General features: G+C 40.8%; 1 protein-coding gene across 4 annotated transcripts in view; it reads left to right on the top strand.

Moving 5' to 3' along the window:
* The first annotated feature begins 3,642 nt into the window (after nt 1–3,642).
* The window catches only part of PDE4B (phosphodiesterase 4B), a 42,344-nt gene continuing 25,365 nt past the window's right edge, over nt 3,643–20,621 (top strand). The window contains exons 1-3 of one of the 4 annotated variants that reach the window (XM_089921350.1): nt 3,643–3,765; nt 4,022–4,134; nt 7,781–7,922. Coding sequence is in view for 2 of the 4 variants with exons in the window: in XM_022581194.2 (XP_022436902.2) it covers nt 3,904–4,134 (231 nt within the window). In the remaining 2 variants the exon portion in view is untranslated. Of the gene's footprint in view, nt 3,766–3,824; nt 4,135–7,668; nt 7,923–20,621 lie in introns of those variants that run through there. The other 3 variants (XM_089921345.1, XM_022581195.3, XM_022581194.2) reach the window with 3 other exon arrangements.

Raw genomic sequence — 20,621 nt, 5'->3', positions numbered from 1 at the left:
GTTTCCCTGATCCTTGGCACCCCGGGGCTCATCCAGTATCCATGTCTCTACCCCAACCCCATGACCACTGCTGCTGTCCACTCCCAGCGGGGGCCTGGGTGCAGGTGCAGAGAGGATCTGAGCTGGACACGGGTGCCTTGCAGTCTCAGGTGGGGAATGCCCTGGGCCGGCATGGCTGTACCATGGTAGACAGAGGCCATGTCTTGGTGGGGGTGATCCTCTTGTCCACCCTGATCCAGGTATCTAGCACATCCTGGTGCAGAAGTTATAGCACCTTTAGGGGTCACCTGTCTGCTGTGGGTTGGGGCATTGGTACCGTGTTGAAGGGAAATGTCTGCCTTTCTCAGAGCCTGCCCTGGGCCGGGGCATGGCACGCAGCCTGGAAGTTGGCAGGTTCGGGCACCCCAGCAACTGGTAAGCTGTGCATGTGCCCTAAGTCAGAGGCTGCAGGGCCTCTGGAGTCCTATAAGGGTCTGCACTCTCCTCCTGGTATCCCTCTGCCTGAAGTAACACAATTTTAAAGAGTAAATAAAACACACCATGCCATTCATTAATTGTGACAAATGTGCCGTTTTAAGATGTTAGCTATCGGGAAACCTGGATGTGGGGTATATGGAAACTCTCTGTGTTAGCTCTGCAACTTTTCCGTAAATCTAGAACTATTTTTTAAAAGTTTATTTAAAAAATACAATACCGGGCTTCCCTGGTGGCGCAGTGGTTGAGAGTCCGCCTGCCGATGCAGGGGACACGGGTTCGTGCCCCGGTCCGGGAGGATCCCACATGCCGCGGAGAGGCTGGGCCTGTGAGCCATGGCCGCTGAGCCTGCGCGTCCGGAGCCTGTGCTCCGCAACGGGAGAGGCCACAGCAGTGAGAGGCCTGCGTACCGCAAAAAAAAAAAAAAATACAATACCACCATGACAGGTCCAGGGAGAGCTTCAGAAGAAAGGAAAAAGCTTCATATTTTAAGACCTTTCACAGCGCTTTTTCCTGCTTTTTGAAAAGGGACTATGCATTTCATTTTGCACTGGGCCCTGCAAATTATGGAACTGATCCTGACTGTAAAACCCCTTGTTGAATATGCAGTTCTTCTATCTCCCTTCCTATTCCTCCCCCCACACATACCAGGTTTGGGGGTTACTTTTACTGCCGTTAATAATTATACTCCTGTGTGCTGATCACCTACTAAGAACTGGTTACCATACCTTCTATACTTTGTTTCATTTAACCCCTTTATAACTTTATGAGATGAATATTCTTCTCCTTATTTTAAGATGTGGGAAATGGAGGTCCAGGATCACACAGTAAGTGGTAAGAGAGAAAGTCAAAATGCCCGAGCCTCCATCCAAAGCTGGTGCTCTTTTCACAGTGCTACAGATGTATCCTCAGCCTCTAGATACCCAAGTTATCGATATTTTCAGGCTGCTTGGGCAGGCACTGTGGTTTCCATCCCTCTGAGTATTTACTGAGTATCTACTAGGTACCAAGCACCGGATCTTGTGCTAGAGCTACAAAGTTCTAGTGTGGAAGCCAGTCTGAGCTGCACTGGTCCTTTCCTTTGGCAGTACCAGTAAGTAGCTGGGGTTTGATGCTTCCATCCTTAGCCCACTCTGACATCTGTGCCTCCTGCCTCAGTTAATGTGATAAGAAGGCTCTAAAACGGCACATAAAGAAAGCCTTGGCCATGGATTAAGAATCTGGGAAGGGACAAGTTTTCATTAACTTCAAATTTTAACTTTTTACCTAAAGAAATATTGTGGCTGACCAGAATCAGAGGGGGCAGTGAAATAAGTTCCTGCCATATCCACTGGCCAGCCCCTGGCATCTCACTATTGTCCCAACTCTAGGAGCATGCGTGTGTTCATTGTGTGTCATAGACAAGGAATAAGTTGTGGCGATGACACTTAACTGGAAGATCATTGAAGAGTTCTCCTCCTTCTTCAGTGCTTCACTGCTATAATTACCATATTTTCTTTGTGGGTGGAGATCGGATCCCTTTTATCCTCTTCCGGGAGGAGAAGTGTAATATATCATCCCGCAGTCAGTTCAAAATGCTCCAAGCAAGTTACTTACTCCCCACCACCAGGGTGAATGTCTGATCTTGAGGACCACAGGTTGTGATATGGAAGACACCAGGGTCGTGAAGCATGAGTAACTGGGAAGTGGTTGGACTTTTCTTTTATGAGAGGCCAGGAGGGAGAAGGGGAGGATTCCGTCACTTCAGGAAAAGCTTCCTTGGATGAAGCGCTCTTCTGGAAGGGCATAGAGGCAAGGGGGTGTTTCAGACACACAAAAGAGTCAGTGAGGAGTTTCTTCGTGTTGAAGCAGCATGACAAAACTGAGGAAGAAAGGAGGGAAGGTATGTGCAAGTCTGGCTTGAAATGAGTTTCACTAAAAACACTTCAATTCTTGTCTGCACATTTTTGAGGCGTGTGAAAAGAAAAATGGAGGAAGTCACCTTCAGTGGTTTTGTGGCTTTTTAAGTATGACATACAGGATGTTGAATTTTAACCCCTGTTTATCCTGAAGGGTAGGCATATGTGGGGGATGAACAAGACACCTATTCTTTGAAATGTGCATCGGTGCCAAGTGGCTCCTTGTCACTTGGAATCTCTCTCCTGTTTATTCCCTTTTCTGCTTCAAGTATGAGTGCCACACACATAAAAGTATTCAAATAATAATATAAAAGCTATGTGATCTCCCTAGGATTTCTGCATGAGCATATGAAAAATGTATTCTAAATATGACAGGAATGTGTGAGTCTTTTCCTTATAATAGAATTTCATGTGAGATTTTAAATTTTATTAGTGCTTATTGTGTGCTTGCATTCCAGAAAGCTTGGTAGAGTTAATGGATGGTGTTCCCTTCAAAAATCAGTCATGTATGCAGGAGAGTCTGACTGGTTTTTATAACTGTCTGTAGCATCATTGGTTCATCTAGCATTTATAAAATTAATTTCAGTGTTTATTAACATAGGGTTCTTAAGTCAATAACCTTAAGTATTAGCTTAGACTCACGAACTTTTGGGTATGAAATGACGTATTGTGAGCACTTAAAAAGAGTTTCATTACCCAGAAAAAATATGATCTTAAAAGCAATAATTTTTGAATGGGCCACTGAGACATATTTACAGAAAGTCTGGATTCCTACAGTGACAAATCCGAGGCCCCGGCTTTAATTAGAAAATCTACGGCGTTCACATCTGGCTCCACCTGAAAGTCTGGTTCAGAATTTCCCTGTGATCCTGGCAGTTGCAGAAGAGAAGTTTTAGCTTTGTTTAGTATAACAAGAACTGCCTGACTCCCCAGCCAATAAATGTGTTCATGTAAAACTCCAGACGGTTTCTCTGAGACTGCACTCTTATCAGGGAGACCTCATTTTGCCTCTACTTAAGAGGGAGACTCACAAGAGAGGAAGACTTGTGCTGGTCAGTGTTTGCTGAATTGAAAGTTATTCCAACATTTGCACATTCCCCAGAATGAATGACTGCTTAGCCTTCCAACAACGTAACTGTCAGTTTCCCCCCTCCAGTTCTCGATTGTACGTTTCATTTAGAAGAAAAGCCAAATGAGAAAATGCTTTCCTCATTTCTCCTCTAGACTGCAAACATTCAGAAATGACATCACGCACCCTAAAGATCCCCAAGATGACGAAGGCAGAGAGAGCCTGAGAAAACTGACTGCTTGTGCCTTGAGTTTTAGGACTCATGTATGCAGATGAGCTTTGAAGAGCCGGTTCCCCGCCTTCTTCCTCAAAGGAAGTTTCTTGGTAGATCGCAGACACCTCATCCAGCCTGGGGGCGGGCGGGGGGGGGGGCTGAAAACTTGGCACGAGCCATTCCGGGCAGAGCACCGGATTTGTTCTCCTGGTGGAGAGAGCTGGAAGGAAGGAGTCGGCGTGCAAATAATGAAGGAGCACGGGGCCACCTTCAGTAGCGCCGGGATCAGCGGCGGCAGCGGTGACTCGGCTATGGACAGCCTGCAGCAGCTCCAGCCTAACTACATGTCTGTGTGTTTGTTTGCAGAAGAATCTTATCAAAAATTAGCAATGGAAACGCTGGAGGAACTGGACTGGTGCTTAGACCAGCTAGAGACCATACAGACCTACCGCTCTGTCAGCGAGATGGCGTCTAACAAGGTAAGAGATGACCGTTTTATTCATTAAAGTGTGACCGCGCGGGGAGCTCCGGGCTGCCCTGGCCTCCGCCAGCAGCAGAGGTGCATGGGGACGCCACTGTCAGCTTTGTTGATCTGCCTCCGATGATTCTGTTCCAAAGTGCTCCACTTTGCTTGCGTCGTGATGCTACAGCAAAAGTTTAAAGTCCTCAGCAGGCTTTAATCCCTAAACTTCTCTCTTAGTGATGCTGTGCGGAATGTGTTTAAGGTGAGGGGTGTTTATGAAGTGTACCAATCACCATAGAAGTGAAAATGCTTTTTTATTTTTTTGTAAACAGTTAGCAGGAAGATAAAATCTGAATGAATCCATAGGGTAAAATGTTGCGTTGCAGTCAGGTGTTATATATGTGTGTCTGAACAAGAAAATAATGTGATTTCTGTATATCGATGGTGAGAATGGTTTGCCCTGAAGTTTCATAAATTCTGAAATTCTCCTCAGAAGGATGTTCTGATATTCTCCAACATTTCTTTTGTGATGCTGGTATGACCTAAGATTAAAAAAAGAAACAATATACTTTGTCTCCAAAAAAGAAAGTTATTTTTTTAAAGTTTGCTGCTTTACAAAGTGGAATCATATGAAATGAAGTTCCACCCATACTGCAAAGAAATGGTTTTACGTACCATGCCCAGGCAAAACTTAGTGTTGAAGAGCTTTAATTACCTACCATTATATCATTTGTTTAAGTAACACCTGGATTTAGAGTGCTAATTTACGTAGTGAGAGTTGTTGCTTTTAGTTTGTATTTTTCTCTTGGAGACTGTTGATTTTATATCTATCTATCTATCATCTATCTATCTATATGCACATATATGTGTGTGTATGTATTATTTTAATTGAAAGCCTTAACACTGCACCCTCATAAATACACATTTCAAAATCCCCAATCATCCTAGCCTGAGGTATTATCTTATTGTCTTAAGGTTCTGGGGCTGGGAAGAGATTTTGCTCCACACCTGCCAACATGCCCTTTCCAGCCCCGCATGTGTGTCCCTCCTCCCTTTTTCCTGGGGTTAAAAGTATCACCTTCCCTTCAAGACTTGCTGGCTCCTGCTCAGAGGATCTGAGTAGAGGAAGCATCATGTCCTGAAGGTTGGCGGGGTAAGGGGGGGTGGTATAGAGAGTGGACTTTTCTTACTCTTGTTTATTGGTTAATGAAAGGGCAAAAAAAATAAGCCTCTCTCAAATTTTAGTTCAGATTCAACTTGGAAAAAAAAAAGGTTTGAGTTTTAACTATTTACTGACTTTTCTCTGAAGTTCTCAATTGAAGCTAAATTCTGGGTTTTTCCAGGCTGTTGTAAATCTCAACCAGCTGCTTCCCCATGAGGAGGGCGTAACTGCATAACTTCTCCAAACCACACTGGAGTTCATGCAGGAGGATTTTCACACAGGCTTTAGCCTCCTGTGAAACATTCACAGATACTCTGTTCTTTGCATTTTGTGATCATTGATACACATGCAAGATGGAGATCTGGTATTTAGGGATAGTTTTTTAGCAGGTTTCACCATAAAGGACACTCTGAACTTTCTTCTGGAGTCACTAAGATAAAGTGGGCAACTTTCTCCCTCTGGAGAAAAAGATTACTCATTGAGAAACTGCAAATTGCCATTAGTTTTTGTTTCGACTGTTGATGCCTTGTAGATTCTAACCAGGTTTATGTCTGGAGTGCTGAAATTAGACATTGTCTATCTTGCAAATTTATTACAAATGATCTCATATTCAGTGTATAGTTACTGAGGCTCTGACACCAGGGACTGTGTAGGACCTAGTGAGAATTCAGGCTTCCGCTCCTCCTTTATGGTGCCCTGTGCAGGAAGCAATGAAAGTTGAATAGAGCTAACCCTAAAGAAAGGGCTAAACCTTAATGCTGACACAGTTAGCTTAAGTAGAAGGCATGCAGCTTCACCTATTTCTAGAGCTACAGTGGAGAGGTTGTAGGGCAAAGCAATTACCCAGTGGATGAATAATGTCCAGATGACAGCTGAAGTCAGTTTCAATTTTTAAAAAGATCTCTCTCTCTTTACTTAGCTCTCTTTTTACCTACCCCCAATCTCAAAGTCTTGATTATACTGACAATCATCTCAGGGTTAATCCATGGCACATATAATATAATATACTGTGAATATTATTGTGGCCACCAAAAAGAAATTGATCTATACCAGTTTAGGGGGAACTGAATTATCTGTGGTAAAACTAAAATTCACATTTAATTTAAAAATATCATGGTCGTCATCATCATCATTACTGTGTAGTCTTTTTCGCTCATCTCCTGCTTACTCTCACTGAACACAGGAGCTGTGGCAAATCTCTGAGTTACAGACTTGGAAGTAAGTGTGAAGATGTTCTATACAGGACGTTTGTGAAAAGCATGGGCTTTGGAGTCCAAAGATCATGGTTCAGATCCTGTTTCTATCATTTACTAGCTACTTGACCTTGGCCAACTTACTTAACTGCTCTAAGACTCAACTTTCTCATATGTAAAACAGGGATGAACGTGGTCCCTACCTTACTGGGGTTGCTGTGAAGATTGAGATAATGCGTCTAAAGCACTCAACAAGGCCCCTGATGTGAAGCAAAAGTTCAAGAAGTGATAACTTATTAATAGCCTCTGCTACATCTTTGCATAAGACTATCTGTCTCTAGTTCTGATCAGCTAAGTGACTGCTGAGTTTTGTTTGCAGCCTCTGAACTTGCATGAGAGTGGTGATGGGAGAGCCTGTGTTTTGCTTAGGGGTTTGGAGATTACATGTATGCCAGTCTACATGGAAATGGTAGACCGTCAACTGCGTCTAGTAGAGGAAAACAAGTAGTCTTTATATGCACTTCATCTGGGTAGGGATGGATTTGTTTGTTGCTTTTTCTTAACCCTTTTGAAGGAAACCGTGACTCAAAGATTGCAACCATCCCAAGTGTGCTTCAGAGCCCAGAGAGTAAGATAAGATGTTTTGTGACTTACAAAAACATAGTCCTTTCCTTGGCTCAAATTTCCCTCATTCCTTAATGCTGGCCACAGGCCAAATGGAATTCCAGAATTACAGGGAAAGATGCAGCCAGGTGGGTCAGTATTGTAGATTATTTTCCCCCAAGAATTACAACAAGATGGAATAAATTAAGTAGGAGTTTTACAGGGCAATGACATTGTCTTTCAAGATGAAAAGGATATCTAGTGAACCTTCTGCCAGCAGCTAGACGGGTGAGAGCTGTTTTCTGTAACCACAGATTGCCTTCTTAGATTTGTTCATTAATTTGTTGTTTCAACTTTTATCACCTCCTGAATTAGAAGAATTGTCTTACACTTCAGCGAAATGCATCAGAGCATGAGTTCCTCAGTGGCAAAACAGTCAGATGTTTTGAAAACAGGATGCTTTGGCTGCGCATTATAAAAAGAGGAACGGAAAGAGAAACAGTATAGAAAGGAAGAAAGCAAATAGCCTCAGCAGGGTCCCCAGCCCAACAGCGGCATAAACACTGACCTATCTTCCTGACCTTCACTGTAGCTCAGTTCCTGACCTCGTGTCACCAAAGCCAACCGACGTCATTGGAGGAGGAGAGGAGGAATGGCGCAGCTGCTGTGAGGGTGACTAGAATTTCCTGTCTCCTTCCTGACAGACGCAGGCTGAAAAGTACAGAGTCGCAACAACAGTGGCTGAGGAAGGACCGACACAGAACAATCCCAGTGAGGTGGCGTTGTGACTGAGGGGAAAGAGGGAGCTTTGACTGAGAAACAGTGTCTCTGGCCTAAAATTTTCAGGTGAAAAATGTCAAAGGGGTCATTCGTACCCGGCATGTTGAATGTCTTTCAAAAGATATAATACCCAGGGGCTTCCTTGGTGGCGAAGTGGTTGAGAGTCCGCCTGCCGATGCAGGGGACGCGGGTTCGTGCCCCGGTCCGGGAAGATCCCACATGCCGAGGAGCGGCTGGGCCCGTGAGCCATGGCCGCTGAGCCTGCGTGTCCGGAGCCTGTGCTCCGCAACGGGAGAGGCCAGAACAGTGAGAGGCCCGCGTACCGCAAAAAAAAAAAAAAAAAAAAAGATGTAATAGCCGGTAAGGAGCTATCTTCAAGCAGCTGGTCACTGACCTAACTTTCCCCCACAAGTCCCCCACTACACTTTTCTTTCTCAACTAGCTTTGCCCTGGGGCTATTTTATGTGTAGTACAAAGGTTTGGGCCTTATCAATGAAAATGGATGTTCTGTGGTTGAAAAGAGCAGTCCTGAATAATATCAGTACTCTCTTGAGAATGGAGCACCAGGACCCAGCATTTCAGTAAATGTTTGCTAAGGAAGTCTATAAGATGGGAACGGGAGACAGACGGACCTTTTTCTCTAAAGGGCATCAGAAAGTCCACTACAGATACCATGACAGGGGAAATGAGTCCTCTCAGCTCTACAGGTTTAGTTTTCCGATTCTTCAGGTGTAGCCGTACTAGAGTACCAGACGTGAAGCCAACTACTTGCCTGTGCTCTTGGGTGGGAGGGAATTAAGTCATCGAATTCTACCAGCCTGGAGCCACCTGGGACCCAAGCTGCATGTCACTGGAATGTGACCATGATAGGTTGATTCCCTTACAGTTGGTGAGTCATTCTCTATCCAGTCGTATAATTTGTAAGGATGGGAAATGTTGGATCCAGCAGAACTGAAAGGAAATAGACCTTATTGATCAATGGATTCATCTTAGAACTCTGTTCGGAAGATGATAGACAGGTAACCAATTATTGAAAGGGATTCATTCCACTTTGACGCAAAATTGAATGACATGATTAGAGCAGTGCCCCCCATGGGGCAGGAGGACCCCTCTTCCTGGGCACTGTGCTTATAGAGAGCCTAGCCTAGTCTGTATTCAGCTGTGCACTGCTCCAGGACCTGGGGAGGCTGCTGGGTCGCGGGAGCACCTGTGCTCCCCCTTCCGTACTGCATCCACCCTCACATTGTCTGCTCAAATGGCTTTGAACTCACTTCCAGGGCCTATGCAGGCCTCTTTCCTGGGTGTGCTGCAGGAAAGCATACCTTTAAGCCCAAGGAGTAGCCAAGAGGCAGCAATCTGGCTTGAGACAGTAGTGTGGGAGAAGCTTGGACATGCAGGCTGTCTAAGCAGAGGGTGTACTTATGGGACCCACATACAAGGTCCCTGGTGGTGCTAGGACATGGGGAAAGAATGGGGCAGGGCGTGGTCCACGAACTAGATCCCCCTGCACTACCATATGCAAGGTGTTCAGGTTTTCTAAATTCAATCTGGCCTTCCATAGGAAGGGATGTCTGTCAAAGTAGGAGTATTGGAGGTAGCTCAATTTATATCCTTATACAATTAGACTTATGATATGTGGCTCCACAAATGTTGGAGGTGAGCTTGGATTAGAGGGCAGAATAGAATAAAAATCAGTTCTGATGGCCAAGAGGGGGACTCATACAGTGTTTTGGTCCAATTTTTCTTTCTCTACTGCTCAGACATGTATGGTACTAGAGACAGCAAAGTGGAAAGAGCCTGGGAATAAGCCATGAGTTTGAGTTCTAGCTCTGCCTTTATTGAGGTGTTTTATGTTAAACAATTAAATCATTTTGAATCTTTGCATTTTCTTAACTACAAAAAAAAATTGTTGGAGAGGACTGTCTCCATGGTCTACTTCAGCTCTTGTATTTATCAATAGAACAATAATAGTGAACAACCAATCTATTTTTGCAGGTGTATACTTTGTGTGCAGATACTGTGCTAAGCTCCTGATCTACATTCTGTCATTAATACTCACAGCAACTCTTTGGATAGGTACTGTTATTATCCCCATTTTACAGATGAGTAGAGTGTGGCTTAGAGAGTTGAAGTAAATTGCCTAAGGTAAAGATGAGAGCCAGGATTCATACCCAGGGCCATCTGACTCACCACCAATGACCCCAATGGGACAGATAAATATAGAAATAAAGAGATAGTTAATCATTCTTATAAGGGAATTTTGTTGTGGTTTCTGGGAGGTCTTATTCTTCTAACTCTGGCTATCGCTGATGGGTAGGTCTGGTTCAGAATCCTAGTCTACAATCACCATATTCTGGGCCTCTAGATTGGCCATTAATAACCTCCAGCTCTGTCTTTGTGGCTGGGAAGCAGTGTCCATTAACATAGAAGAGGGGGAAGAATAACCGTAGTTATAGAAAATGGTTCTAAAGCATCCATAAAACTGTAAATAATGATATTAAACTAATCCACTGTATCAGTTTGCTAAATTCAAGGTCTATTTTTTTCCCCAAAGTCTTCTCTAACATGACCTAAGATAAGATAGTAAGTTTTGTTTAAAGGACTTTAGCCTACCCTCTAATTTCCCTTTTACCTACCCCCCCTCCCCCAACCCCCGAAATAAAAAGAAAACAGAGTCTATTCCTGTAATTTTTTTCATTTTATTACGATTAAAATAATTGGGGCAATTTCATCATATACTATGTCCTTTCCAATGCATGCAATATGACCATAAAACAGAGGAGCGATGTTTCTGTAGCAGTAATCAATATAGGGAAATTTCCTAGAAGTAACATGGAGACTGCCTCCCTTAGATTTGTCTTCATGCAGAGATGAAATAGAAAATTAAGTTGTTTATTCTTTATCCAGCATTATTTCAGTTACTCTTTCTGACAAAATAGTGTTGTATTATTGAGTGTAAGTCAGTATTCCACGTTCTATTCTTATCAAAACCTAAATCGAAGATTTTGAAATTTGTTTAGTGCTTTGTAGTAAATTTGATCTGTAATCTGTTTTACTTAATTGAAATACTTTTGCATTGGTATTTACAGAACCATTTTCTCCACTGAATTCTAATCCATTTAGCCCACTTAACTCACTTGAAAGTGCCCAAGTGAACAAATCTCTAAAAAACAAGAAGGAATGAAGTGAAGGAACATTACCATTGATTGGTGCACCTCTGGCTAGCTGATAAGAGCTGATATTCTCAAAATAGAATAAATAAGTCATTTTAATGGGAGCCTTTCTCTCCACATTAAAAAAATCAGGTAATTATGTTTAGAGTACAAGTATAAATCTAGAACACTAGTTTTGAAAAATAGAATTACACTATGTCAATGGAATAAAGGTTTGTTTTACATCTTTTTATACTTCTTTCTCATTGTTTTTTTTTCTTTTAGAGTATGCCCCGGTCTAGAAGCCTCCCCAGATCCATGCCATTGTTATCTATGAAAGAAAAGGCCAAGGGTGGAGCTTGTTCTTGTGCTATTCTTCCAGCACATCTTACTTCTAAGTAAACGTGTGCTCAGCAAGTAGAGATAGCTCAGCTCTGGAAGCCAGGACTTACCAAACCAGAAGATACCAGGGCAAACTTGTGCCACGGTCAATAGTTTTCACACTCTAGAAGGCTCTGTGCCAGTTGTCACCGTGCATCTCTGCACATCCCTCCACTTTAGCATTTTTCAGGGATCTGCCAACCCCTCTCTGTCTTGCCCAGTTGTACGTGATGTTTCCCTCAACTGGTGCCAAACTGTTTAGTCTCTTGGATATTTTACTGTAACTTCCTTTGTTTGATTTACTTTAAAGTAGCCAAGTGTTTCCACAAAGAAAGGACTGTTAAGTTATTTAGAAGTGAAGAAGACAGTAAAACTCCTGTTTCTTTTGTTTCTGTTGTGGGAAGTCACTGATAATCTTTTTCTCTTTAAAAAGTGCCTGATACTTTTTCCTCTTTATGGAGTAGAGTTTAAAAGCTATAAATCATGCAATTCTGCTCATGAGTCACATGTTTCTTCAGCTAATTACTTGCCATTTAAAAACCTTCAGAGATTGAAGTTTAGTGAACTTATTGAAAAGAAAATTCATCTTCATGGCTCAATTTCATCTCTTTTTTCTTTTTTTAGCTATTCAGAATATGGTCATCTTAAAGATAGTCATTTTAAAACTCTAAATGGCCCAGTTCCCTTTATTCTTTGATAACAGCATAGTGCATAATGTTATAACCCTCAGCAAATTATAAAAATGAAATTTGAACACAGATACCAGAAGGTAAAAGTGACTTATCCAGTTTAAAAAATTTGCATTTAAGGGCTTCCCTGGTGGCACAGTGGTTGAGAGTCCGCCTGCCGATGCAGGGGACACGGGTTTGTGCCCCGGTCCGGGAAGATCCCACATGCCGCCGAGCGGCTGGGCCCGTGAGCCATGGCCGCTGAGCCTGCGCGTCCAGAGCCTGTGCTCCACAAGGAGAGAGGCCACAGCAGTGAGAGGCCCGCGTACCGCAAAAAAAAAAAAAAAAAAAAAAATTTGCATTTAAGACAAGGGGTCTTGGCATTTTATATCTGAAAATTTAAAATGGTTATTTTGGAAAGAAAACAGTAAGAAGAGGTGTTATCATTAAATAAAAATATCTGTCCAGCTCAACCACATAGGCTGTGTGCTAAAGCTAATCAAATGGGGCAAAGTGGAGTGATAATCTGGCAACTATCTAATGTCTTTGGTCAGTAGGGATGGTAAAAGTTGATAAACCTAACCAAAAGAGACCTGAATGTATTCTTTCTAGCTATAGTCTTATGCGGTTGCATTAGACAAAATTCCCGAACTTTGAGCCCATAATGGAGCCATAGGTATTACCTATTTTAAGACTTCATTTTATAGATGAGGATTATAAAAACTGAGGGTTAAATATCTAATATGTGCCACAGATCTTTGTAAAATATAAAAAAGAAATCTAAATGAAAAGTAATTTTATTATGACATGACTTCTCCAGAGTCATCAGGTTAATTAGTGGAAGATTAAGGTACTAAAATCCAGCTTGCTCTTCATCTTCAGCAAAAAGCTGATTAAGCTTAAGAAAGACGTGGGACATTCCCTCTTTAGCTTGCAATGATTTTTAACCTTCTCATTACTCTTCATGAATAAAAGCTCTACATGTCTTAATCATTTCAAGTAAAGAGAACTAATTTAGTATTCCTGAAAATTGTGTGATCAAAATCTAGCAGGAAACAGTTGGAGCAAGTTACTCTAAATGTCCCTGGCATTGGTTGTTTTGTTTTTCTTCTCTTTGCTTTTTGCTGTTTCAATTTCTGAATAACTATACATATTAATATATCTGAATTAATACATATTAATATAATAGACATATATATACATACATATATCATCAGATAAAAAACTCATTAAGGCAACCAGGATTAACATTTTCATCCTCACATAATTGAAATGCTACCCTACAGATAATTTATTTCCAACTTTTTCAGTTAACATAATAGCCTATTTCTTCGTTCTTTTCTTAGGTTAGATTCCCATAAATGGAATTAATGGATTAAAAGGCAACATTTTTAAGGCTTTGATACTTATTTGCTTTCCCACTGATCCCAATGCCAAAGTTTAAGTAGTAAAAACCCTGTGATTAGTAAAACTCCTTCAGTTTCTTTCTATTTCTTCCTTTCCTCTTTCTGAAACTGAAGGTGATAAATTGGAGAGTTTTACCAACTGGTGGAAAAATAGTCAACGTTCCAATTCTCTCTGCTACTTAGCAGAGCTGTTGGCTTTGGAAGCAGAAACGAAGACAGTGATCTCAGGTTGACCCTATCCCTGTACCCCAGAATGTTTCTGCCCAGTGGCCCAAATTATGCAAAGCTCTCCCAACTCAAATAAGATTTCTGGATTCTTGAGTTGTGTCATCGACATCTTGGTGGAGTTGGGTTCAACAGTGTTGGCAGCTACACATTTAGAAACAATATTGATGTAATTAATGCCTTGTCAACGTTTTAAATCAAATAAACCTCATTTACAGTAGATAGAGATACATTTTGATGTGTTTAGGTAGCTCAAGATGAGTTTTGATGTTTAACTCAGATGTCTGAGTTAAGCACATGTTGCGAATATCTTGCCATAAAACATTGACAAACTCTGAACTATTAACCTAACTACTTAAAATGAGCAGATGCAGGAAAAAATAAAGGGAAAATGACTTGGGAAGAACTGATTATCTCGTTTATAGTAGTCCCTCCCCCTTATCTGTGGTTTTGCTTTCCACCATTTCAGTAGCCCGTGGTCAACTGCAGTCCAAAAATATTTAATGGAAAATTCCAGAAGTAAACAATTTCTAAGTTTTAAATTGCGCGCTGTTCTGATTAGTGTGATGAAATCACACACCGTCCCACTTCACCCACCCGGAGGCACGTGATTCACCCCTTTGTCCAGCATATCCTGCCCAATAGTCACTTAGTAGCCAGCGGGGTTATCAGATCAACTGTCCTGGTATCTCAGTGCTTGTGTTCACGTGACCCTTACTTTACATTTTACATAATAATGGACCCAAAGCACTAGAGTAGTGCTGCTGGCCATTCAGATATGCCAAAGAGAAGTTATAAAGTGCTTCCTTTAAGTGAAAAGGTAAAAGTTCTCAATAAGGAAAGAAAAAAATCACATGCTGAGGTTGCTAAGATCTATGGTAAGAATAAATCTTCTATTGGTGAAATTGTGAAAAAGAAATTTGTGCCAGTTTTGCTCCTCAAGCTGCAAAAGTCATGGCCACACTGTGTGATAAGTACTTAATTGAGACGGAAAAAGCATTAAATTTGTACAATAAGATATTTCGAGAGAGAGGCCACATTCCCGTAACTTTTATTACAGTATATTGTTATAATTGTTTTATTTTAGTATTTATTGTTGTTAATCTCTTACTGTGCCTAATCTGTAAATTAAACTTTATCATAGGTATGAATGTATGGGAAAAAACATTGTATATATATAGAGTGCAGTACTGTCTTCAGTTTTATGCATCCACTGGGGGTGGAACATATCCTCCACCAATAAAAAGGGACTAGTGGATAATGTTTATTAAGGGAAATCATTCCATGCCAAAATATCCCTGATAGTCTAACTTTAGCTCTTTTGATATTTACCCATTGCTAATCATTACTTATTTTATCAAGTAGGACAAAGTTAGAAATTTTCTTAGCATATAATGTAGGAAATGAAAAGAAAATTTTCAACTCCTGGATGGATAAGAAAACTTAGTTTTTTAGCCGTTATAAGATACAGAAGACTTGAATTTAAAAGTTAAAATATGTAAAAGGAGATTTCACTGCTGGGGGCGAAAGGGGGGAGAGGAGATTATTTAATAACCAGGAGAATCAGCTGAGTATAGGAAAAGAACTGACAGAGTTGAAAAAAATAGACTAAAATTTTAGTAGCTCTGGTTGTTCCCAACAGTGGACTTCCAACTTCCTCTCTACCCTCAATATCAGAAGATCTATTGAAAACAAGGAAGAGTTTTATTATAACCTGAGAATGAAGAAATGTTGGCTCTACCCCTCTCTTGGTATCCTGTTGCCTAGAAAACCTCCCTTTGGCTCTGATACATCATCAGGCCCTGTACTATGAACCTACTCCTGGTCTGCTAGACTTCTTGGCTTTCTTTTTTTGAAACCCTGCCTTAGCTACCCTGACTTGGATCAAATTTTCATAGACCATCCTCTTAGCTATCTTATTGGTTAATATCATAGCTAACATTTTCATTATCTGGGGTTTTATTTATGTCTGCTCCAGTTTGCAAGCTCTTGAGTCCTGAAATTCTGCTTTGCATTTTTGAGGCTCCACATTTGCTTATAGTGGTAGTCGGGCTAAAAATTATCAAGGAGGCATAGCTCTACTTCTGTCTGTCAGGAGGGAAGTGAAAAGCATATGAAGGCTTTTGTCAGTTGGTGGTAATTGATTTTGGTTTTGTTTTATTTGGAAAAGCTCTCTGCAGTTCTACTTGATTTGGTCATTTAGGACATTTGTTGGCATTGGGAGTTTTGATAGCTTATCCTGGTTTTGACCAATGCTAGGACAGGTAATGACCTCACTGGTGGGCACAGCACTGTTTAAAGATGGAAACATTTTTTTGCATTTTCAAAAACTTTAAATTCATGGAACATGCTTAGACTATCCAGGGGTAATGTGCATTTCCAGTATCCTTTTGCACACCCATTTGCCTGTGAGAAGACTAGAGACTTTCTGATGGGTCACTAATGAGATGGACTCCAACTCCTGCTGTAGATAGCCCAGAAGGGTCAGTTTCACTGACCAGATGCTACCCATCCACCAAGATGAAAGGGCACAGTGCCCTCCCTGCCTCAGTCCCTGTCCATTGCGATCACTGCTCCTGGCTCCATTCTGTAATTGAGTCAGAATGATTTAGCTAGATCTGCGTTTATTGATGCAATGGGTATGTTTTTCTTGGCCAGGGCTAGTACATTACTTGTGTTCTTGACAGGATGAGCTGCCACTGAATTTTTCCCTGCTGTATTTTAACACACTTAAGATCTAGTTGCACCACATTGATTTGCATCTGTCTTACCAATTGCATGGGAGCGTCCCATGCAAACAAGATTTATCAGTATTATTTTTTAAACACTTTAAAATCAGTATAATTTAATTTCAGGACGTTCATTTTATTTTGCTTGCAATAATTAAAAATACTCCTTTACGAATAATCCTTTTTTGCATGTTTGAAGCATTAAAGTAAGGTCATTGTTGAATGCTGCATAGTAAACTAGTAAAATTTCTAACTTTGAAAGGTCATAGATTGCTTTTCAGAAAAAGGCTTTTCAGGGCCCTTGATAAATCCTAAAATAGGAGAACTTTGCCAAAATAAACAAACAAAAACATGAACCCCTGGGCAAGACTGGATTCTCTTTTTTTTAAAGTAAAATAAATATATTGAGTTAAAATGAGTAAAAAATGAGCTTTTTGGTAAAGGTAATGAAGAAGGAGGAGATACTGGTAAGAAATAATTCAGGAGAGATTTTTCTTCTTTGAACACTTTTCAAATCTAACTCCATGAGCCAGGACTGCACTTTCTCAAGGACTCTGGTTTTGCCTGAGGGAACATTAATTATGGGGCAGTGTAGAGATTTTTAAGGCCCATTTCTTCACTTATAGCTTATTTGCTCTCAAAGTTTCCTGCGGTACCAAGATAGAGCATTACGTAAAGGGCCACTCTCTTTAAGTGTATAGCTGTTTGTTATTTTTGTGTTGCCAGATCCAAGATAGCATGGTAAGGAAACCTATCTGAAGAGCCCTTTGCTCCATACACAGCACTCTCACCTATGTTATCTCATCTGATGCTCACCAAGAGGAAAGTATTAGTATATCCCCATATTCAATGGCTACAGGCTACAAGCTGTGTCCAAGACCCTCAGTCACTAAATCATGATGCTTAGAATCAAATCTGTTCTCTTTACTTCAAAGTCAAATGACTTAAAAATAATAATTAGGGGCTTCCCTGGTGGCGCAGTGGTTGAGAGTCCGTCTGCCGATGCAGGGGACACGGCTTCGTGCCCCGGTCCGGGAAGATCCCACATGCCGCGGAGCGGCTGGGCCCATGAGCCATCGCTGCTGAGCCTGCGCATCTGGAGCCTGTGCCCCGCAATGGGAGAGGCCACAACAGTGAGAGGCCCGTGTACCGCAAAAAAAAAAATAAATAAATAATAATAATTAAAAGGCAAACCAAAAGATTAGTATGATGTATGTTTACATTTTTATAAAAGAACAACAGCAGGGAAAACTAATATTTTTTATCAGGATGTTACCTTTGAAATGCGGTGGTTAATGATTGGAAGAGAGCAAAATGGACTTTTTTGCTGGTAATATTCTCCTTTCCTACCTGAGTGCTTGTTAAAGAAGTATGGTCATTTTGTACACTATTTTGTGTGTATTTTGCACACCAATAAAAGTTTTAAAAATAATAATAATTAAAAGGAAATCCACAGGGTAATTTATTATATTCTTCCATGCCTTGCCAACAAAACGTATAATCATAGAATTTTAAAGCTAGAGCTCGACCTTCTTATTTTTCAGACCTCAGCTTAGATGTTTTCTCTTTGGAGAGGTCTTCTCTAATTATCCTAAGTCAGTAGCTTATTTGTTTTACAATTTGCTGTCACAATTTATGATTTTTGACTTTTTTTGTTGTTCTTGTTGTAGAACTTGGGTTTTTACTAATCTCCTCCCTTTGACTGTAAGGTTATTGGTGACATGAATTGTGTCGACCTTGTTCATTATTGTAGTTCTGGCATTTAGAATAGCTCTAGGCATTCAAATAAATATTTGTTGGATCATGTGCATGATGGCTCGGAAACTTAATTTGTTGAGGACCAACTATATTGTTAGTGGCAAATCTATTAGAACCCAAGAATCCTGTTTCCTGTTGCACTGTACCGTGCTACACATAGGTGCTTCCCATGACCAATTCTAGTTTTTCTAATTGTTAGCTTTGATGAGAAATTCCCATCTGGTTCACAGTGGCTCTTCAAAGTACCCTCAGAAGCAGCAAAAGCTTGCACCAGAGCCTTCCCCAAATGCAATCAGATAACACAGAACGAAGTCTTGGGGACAAATGTTCTTTCCTCGTGAGCAGAAATATGAAGCACATTTTTGTTGTTGTTCGGTTCGACATCGGGGTATTCAGCTTACCTTTCTCTTGAAAAGTCTGCATCCTGTGGACAAGAATCTAAGCTCTACAGAGACTGACAATAGCCACTGCACACTCAGCTGGGAGCATATCTGTGAATACATGTTGTGTCTAAAACTCATCCATTTGCCATATCTGTTGTGTCTGGGGCATAGGAGCTTAGTCATTATGCTATTGTTTGGTTGTATTTTTCATTCCTGACATATTGCTGGTACTCCTCTCATCCCCACCTTGGCCACATATTCAATTAATTCAGATAGGCTGCTGGATCGACCTGAACTGTGGAAATCTGAGTAAAATGCATACTTGGTACAGCTGTCCTTATGTCAGGCAATCTGTGGCCATTCATGGCTTCTGGTTAATACATAAAGAGTTCTGAAGTCTCTAAATTTGAGGAAATTGGCTAAGTCATGAAATCATGAAAGGCTAGATTTGAAACAGCTCGACATCTCCAAAATAAACTTTTTAAAGGTATGGCTTTAACACAAGGCCATTTTGAGTTACGGCTTTATCTGACAGGTTTCATCTATCTTTCTGGCAATTCTGGTTTACACTCCTTAGACTGATGAATAATCTAAATGTCAACCAGCGAGCCAGAACTTCTGTGAGTAACTCATGTGTCACGTAATCTATATGACATAGCACTGCATCACACCTGCAGCAGCATATCAGGGAAATTCTCTAGTTAATTTCTTGTCAACAATGAAAAGAAAAGAGTTTAGGTGCTAAAGAGCCAACCAAAACCTCCACCCAGATGCAAGCCAAGTGAAAAAGGTGCCAAGAGCTCAGATTCTTTGAAAATTCAGAGAAAAACTCTGTTTTAAGTACAAATTCTACAACAGTCTCAGACACTTTACCGACCACTGTATATATATTGTTTCTAACCTTCCGATTTTAAAGATAGAAAAACTTAGTCTCCAAGAAACTCAACAACTTGCCAAGTTTCTCAGTCTAAGTTACAATATAGGATTTTATTTTCAGACCCAGTTGTATACTCAGCTGATCCTATGTCATGTTTTTATGATGTTGGGTCTGCTGTTAGAGTCTTATTTATGCTGTTAGACCCCATGGGTAAGGCCATCCTGTAGTCAGAACCCCTTCTACTTCATGTATAACCTATGCATCTAACTCTGAAACTACTTTTATAAGTAGTTTCATGCACCCAACAAACCTGTACATCTGGGGGTACGCTGTTCTGCAAAGCATCCATCCATCTCTTCTAAACTTTGGTAGCTAATAATAGGAAAAACAAAATGCAAAACAAGTATAACTGTCTTTTTTGAGGATAAAATTACTTAAGACTACTGCATTCATCCTTTATGATTTAAAAATATGTTCAAACCTCTAACCTATGGTAGATTCTTCTCAATTTGCAAGGACGTATTCTAGCGTAGGGATTACCAAAATACCAACAGATAACATATATTTAGCCAGGGAAGAAAAGGATACTTCTATGTAACCCAGGGATTTTCTTTATTTATTTGATGGTCCCTAGAGTTGATCTTGAACATTTCCAGACTAAGCGGCTGTCCCAACCCTGGGAAACTGCTAATCCAGAAGCAGCGATTCCCAGGGGACGTTTTGAAGCATCCCGTTGTCTTTTATCTCAAAGGGTATGTGAAAGTTGCTAGCTGAAATCAATATAATTGATATTAAACACAAGATATGCTGCAGATTGTGTTTAAAAGGGGTATAGTAGTAATCTCAAAAATCAGCTATGGTAGATTTTTTATGGCTGCAAAAATAGTGGAAATTTTAATAAGGCAATATTTAATGCAGGATTTTAAGCAACCCAGGAGATGTTATACGATAAAATTGCAAATCAGTTCTTAAAGAAAATCATGACCAATTTTTATGGGGTTATGAAAAGAACGTAGAATGTTTGGGGGATGATTTTCCTGTTCTGTGGCATTGCTTTCAAGTTAAATATGAAGGCCTTGAAGCATAGGTCGTGTTTTCCGCTGGTCGGGAGAGGACACTAAACTGAAAGGACCGTGGGTCTGATCCATGGTAAGATTTCTAATTTTAAAAATGTAACAAGTTGTAG

The sequence above is a fragment of the Delphinapterus leucas genome, chromosome 1, assembly GCF_059928025.1.
Source record: "Delphinapterus leucas isolate spDelLeu-1000000601 "Yukka" chromosome 1, BTC_Dleu_Yukka2, whole genome shotgun sequence".
Taxonomy (NCBI): Eukaryota; Metazoa; Chordata; class Mammalia; order Artiodactyla; family Monodontidae; genus Delphinapterus; species Delphinapterus leucas.
Note: the sequence above shows the minus strand (reverse complement) of the source record. Positions and strands in the feature narration are given on the sequence as shown.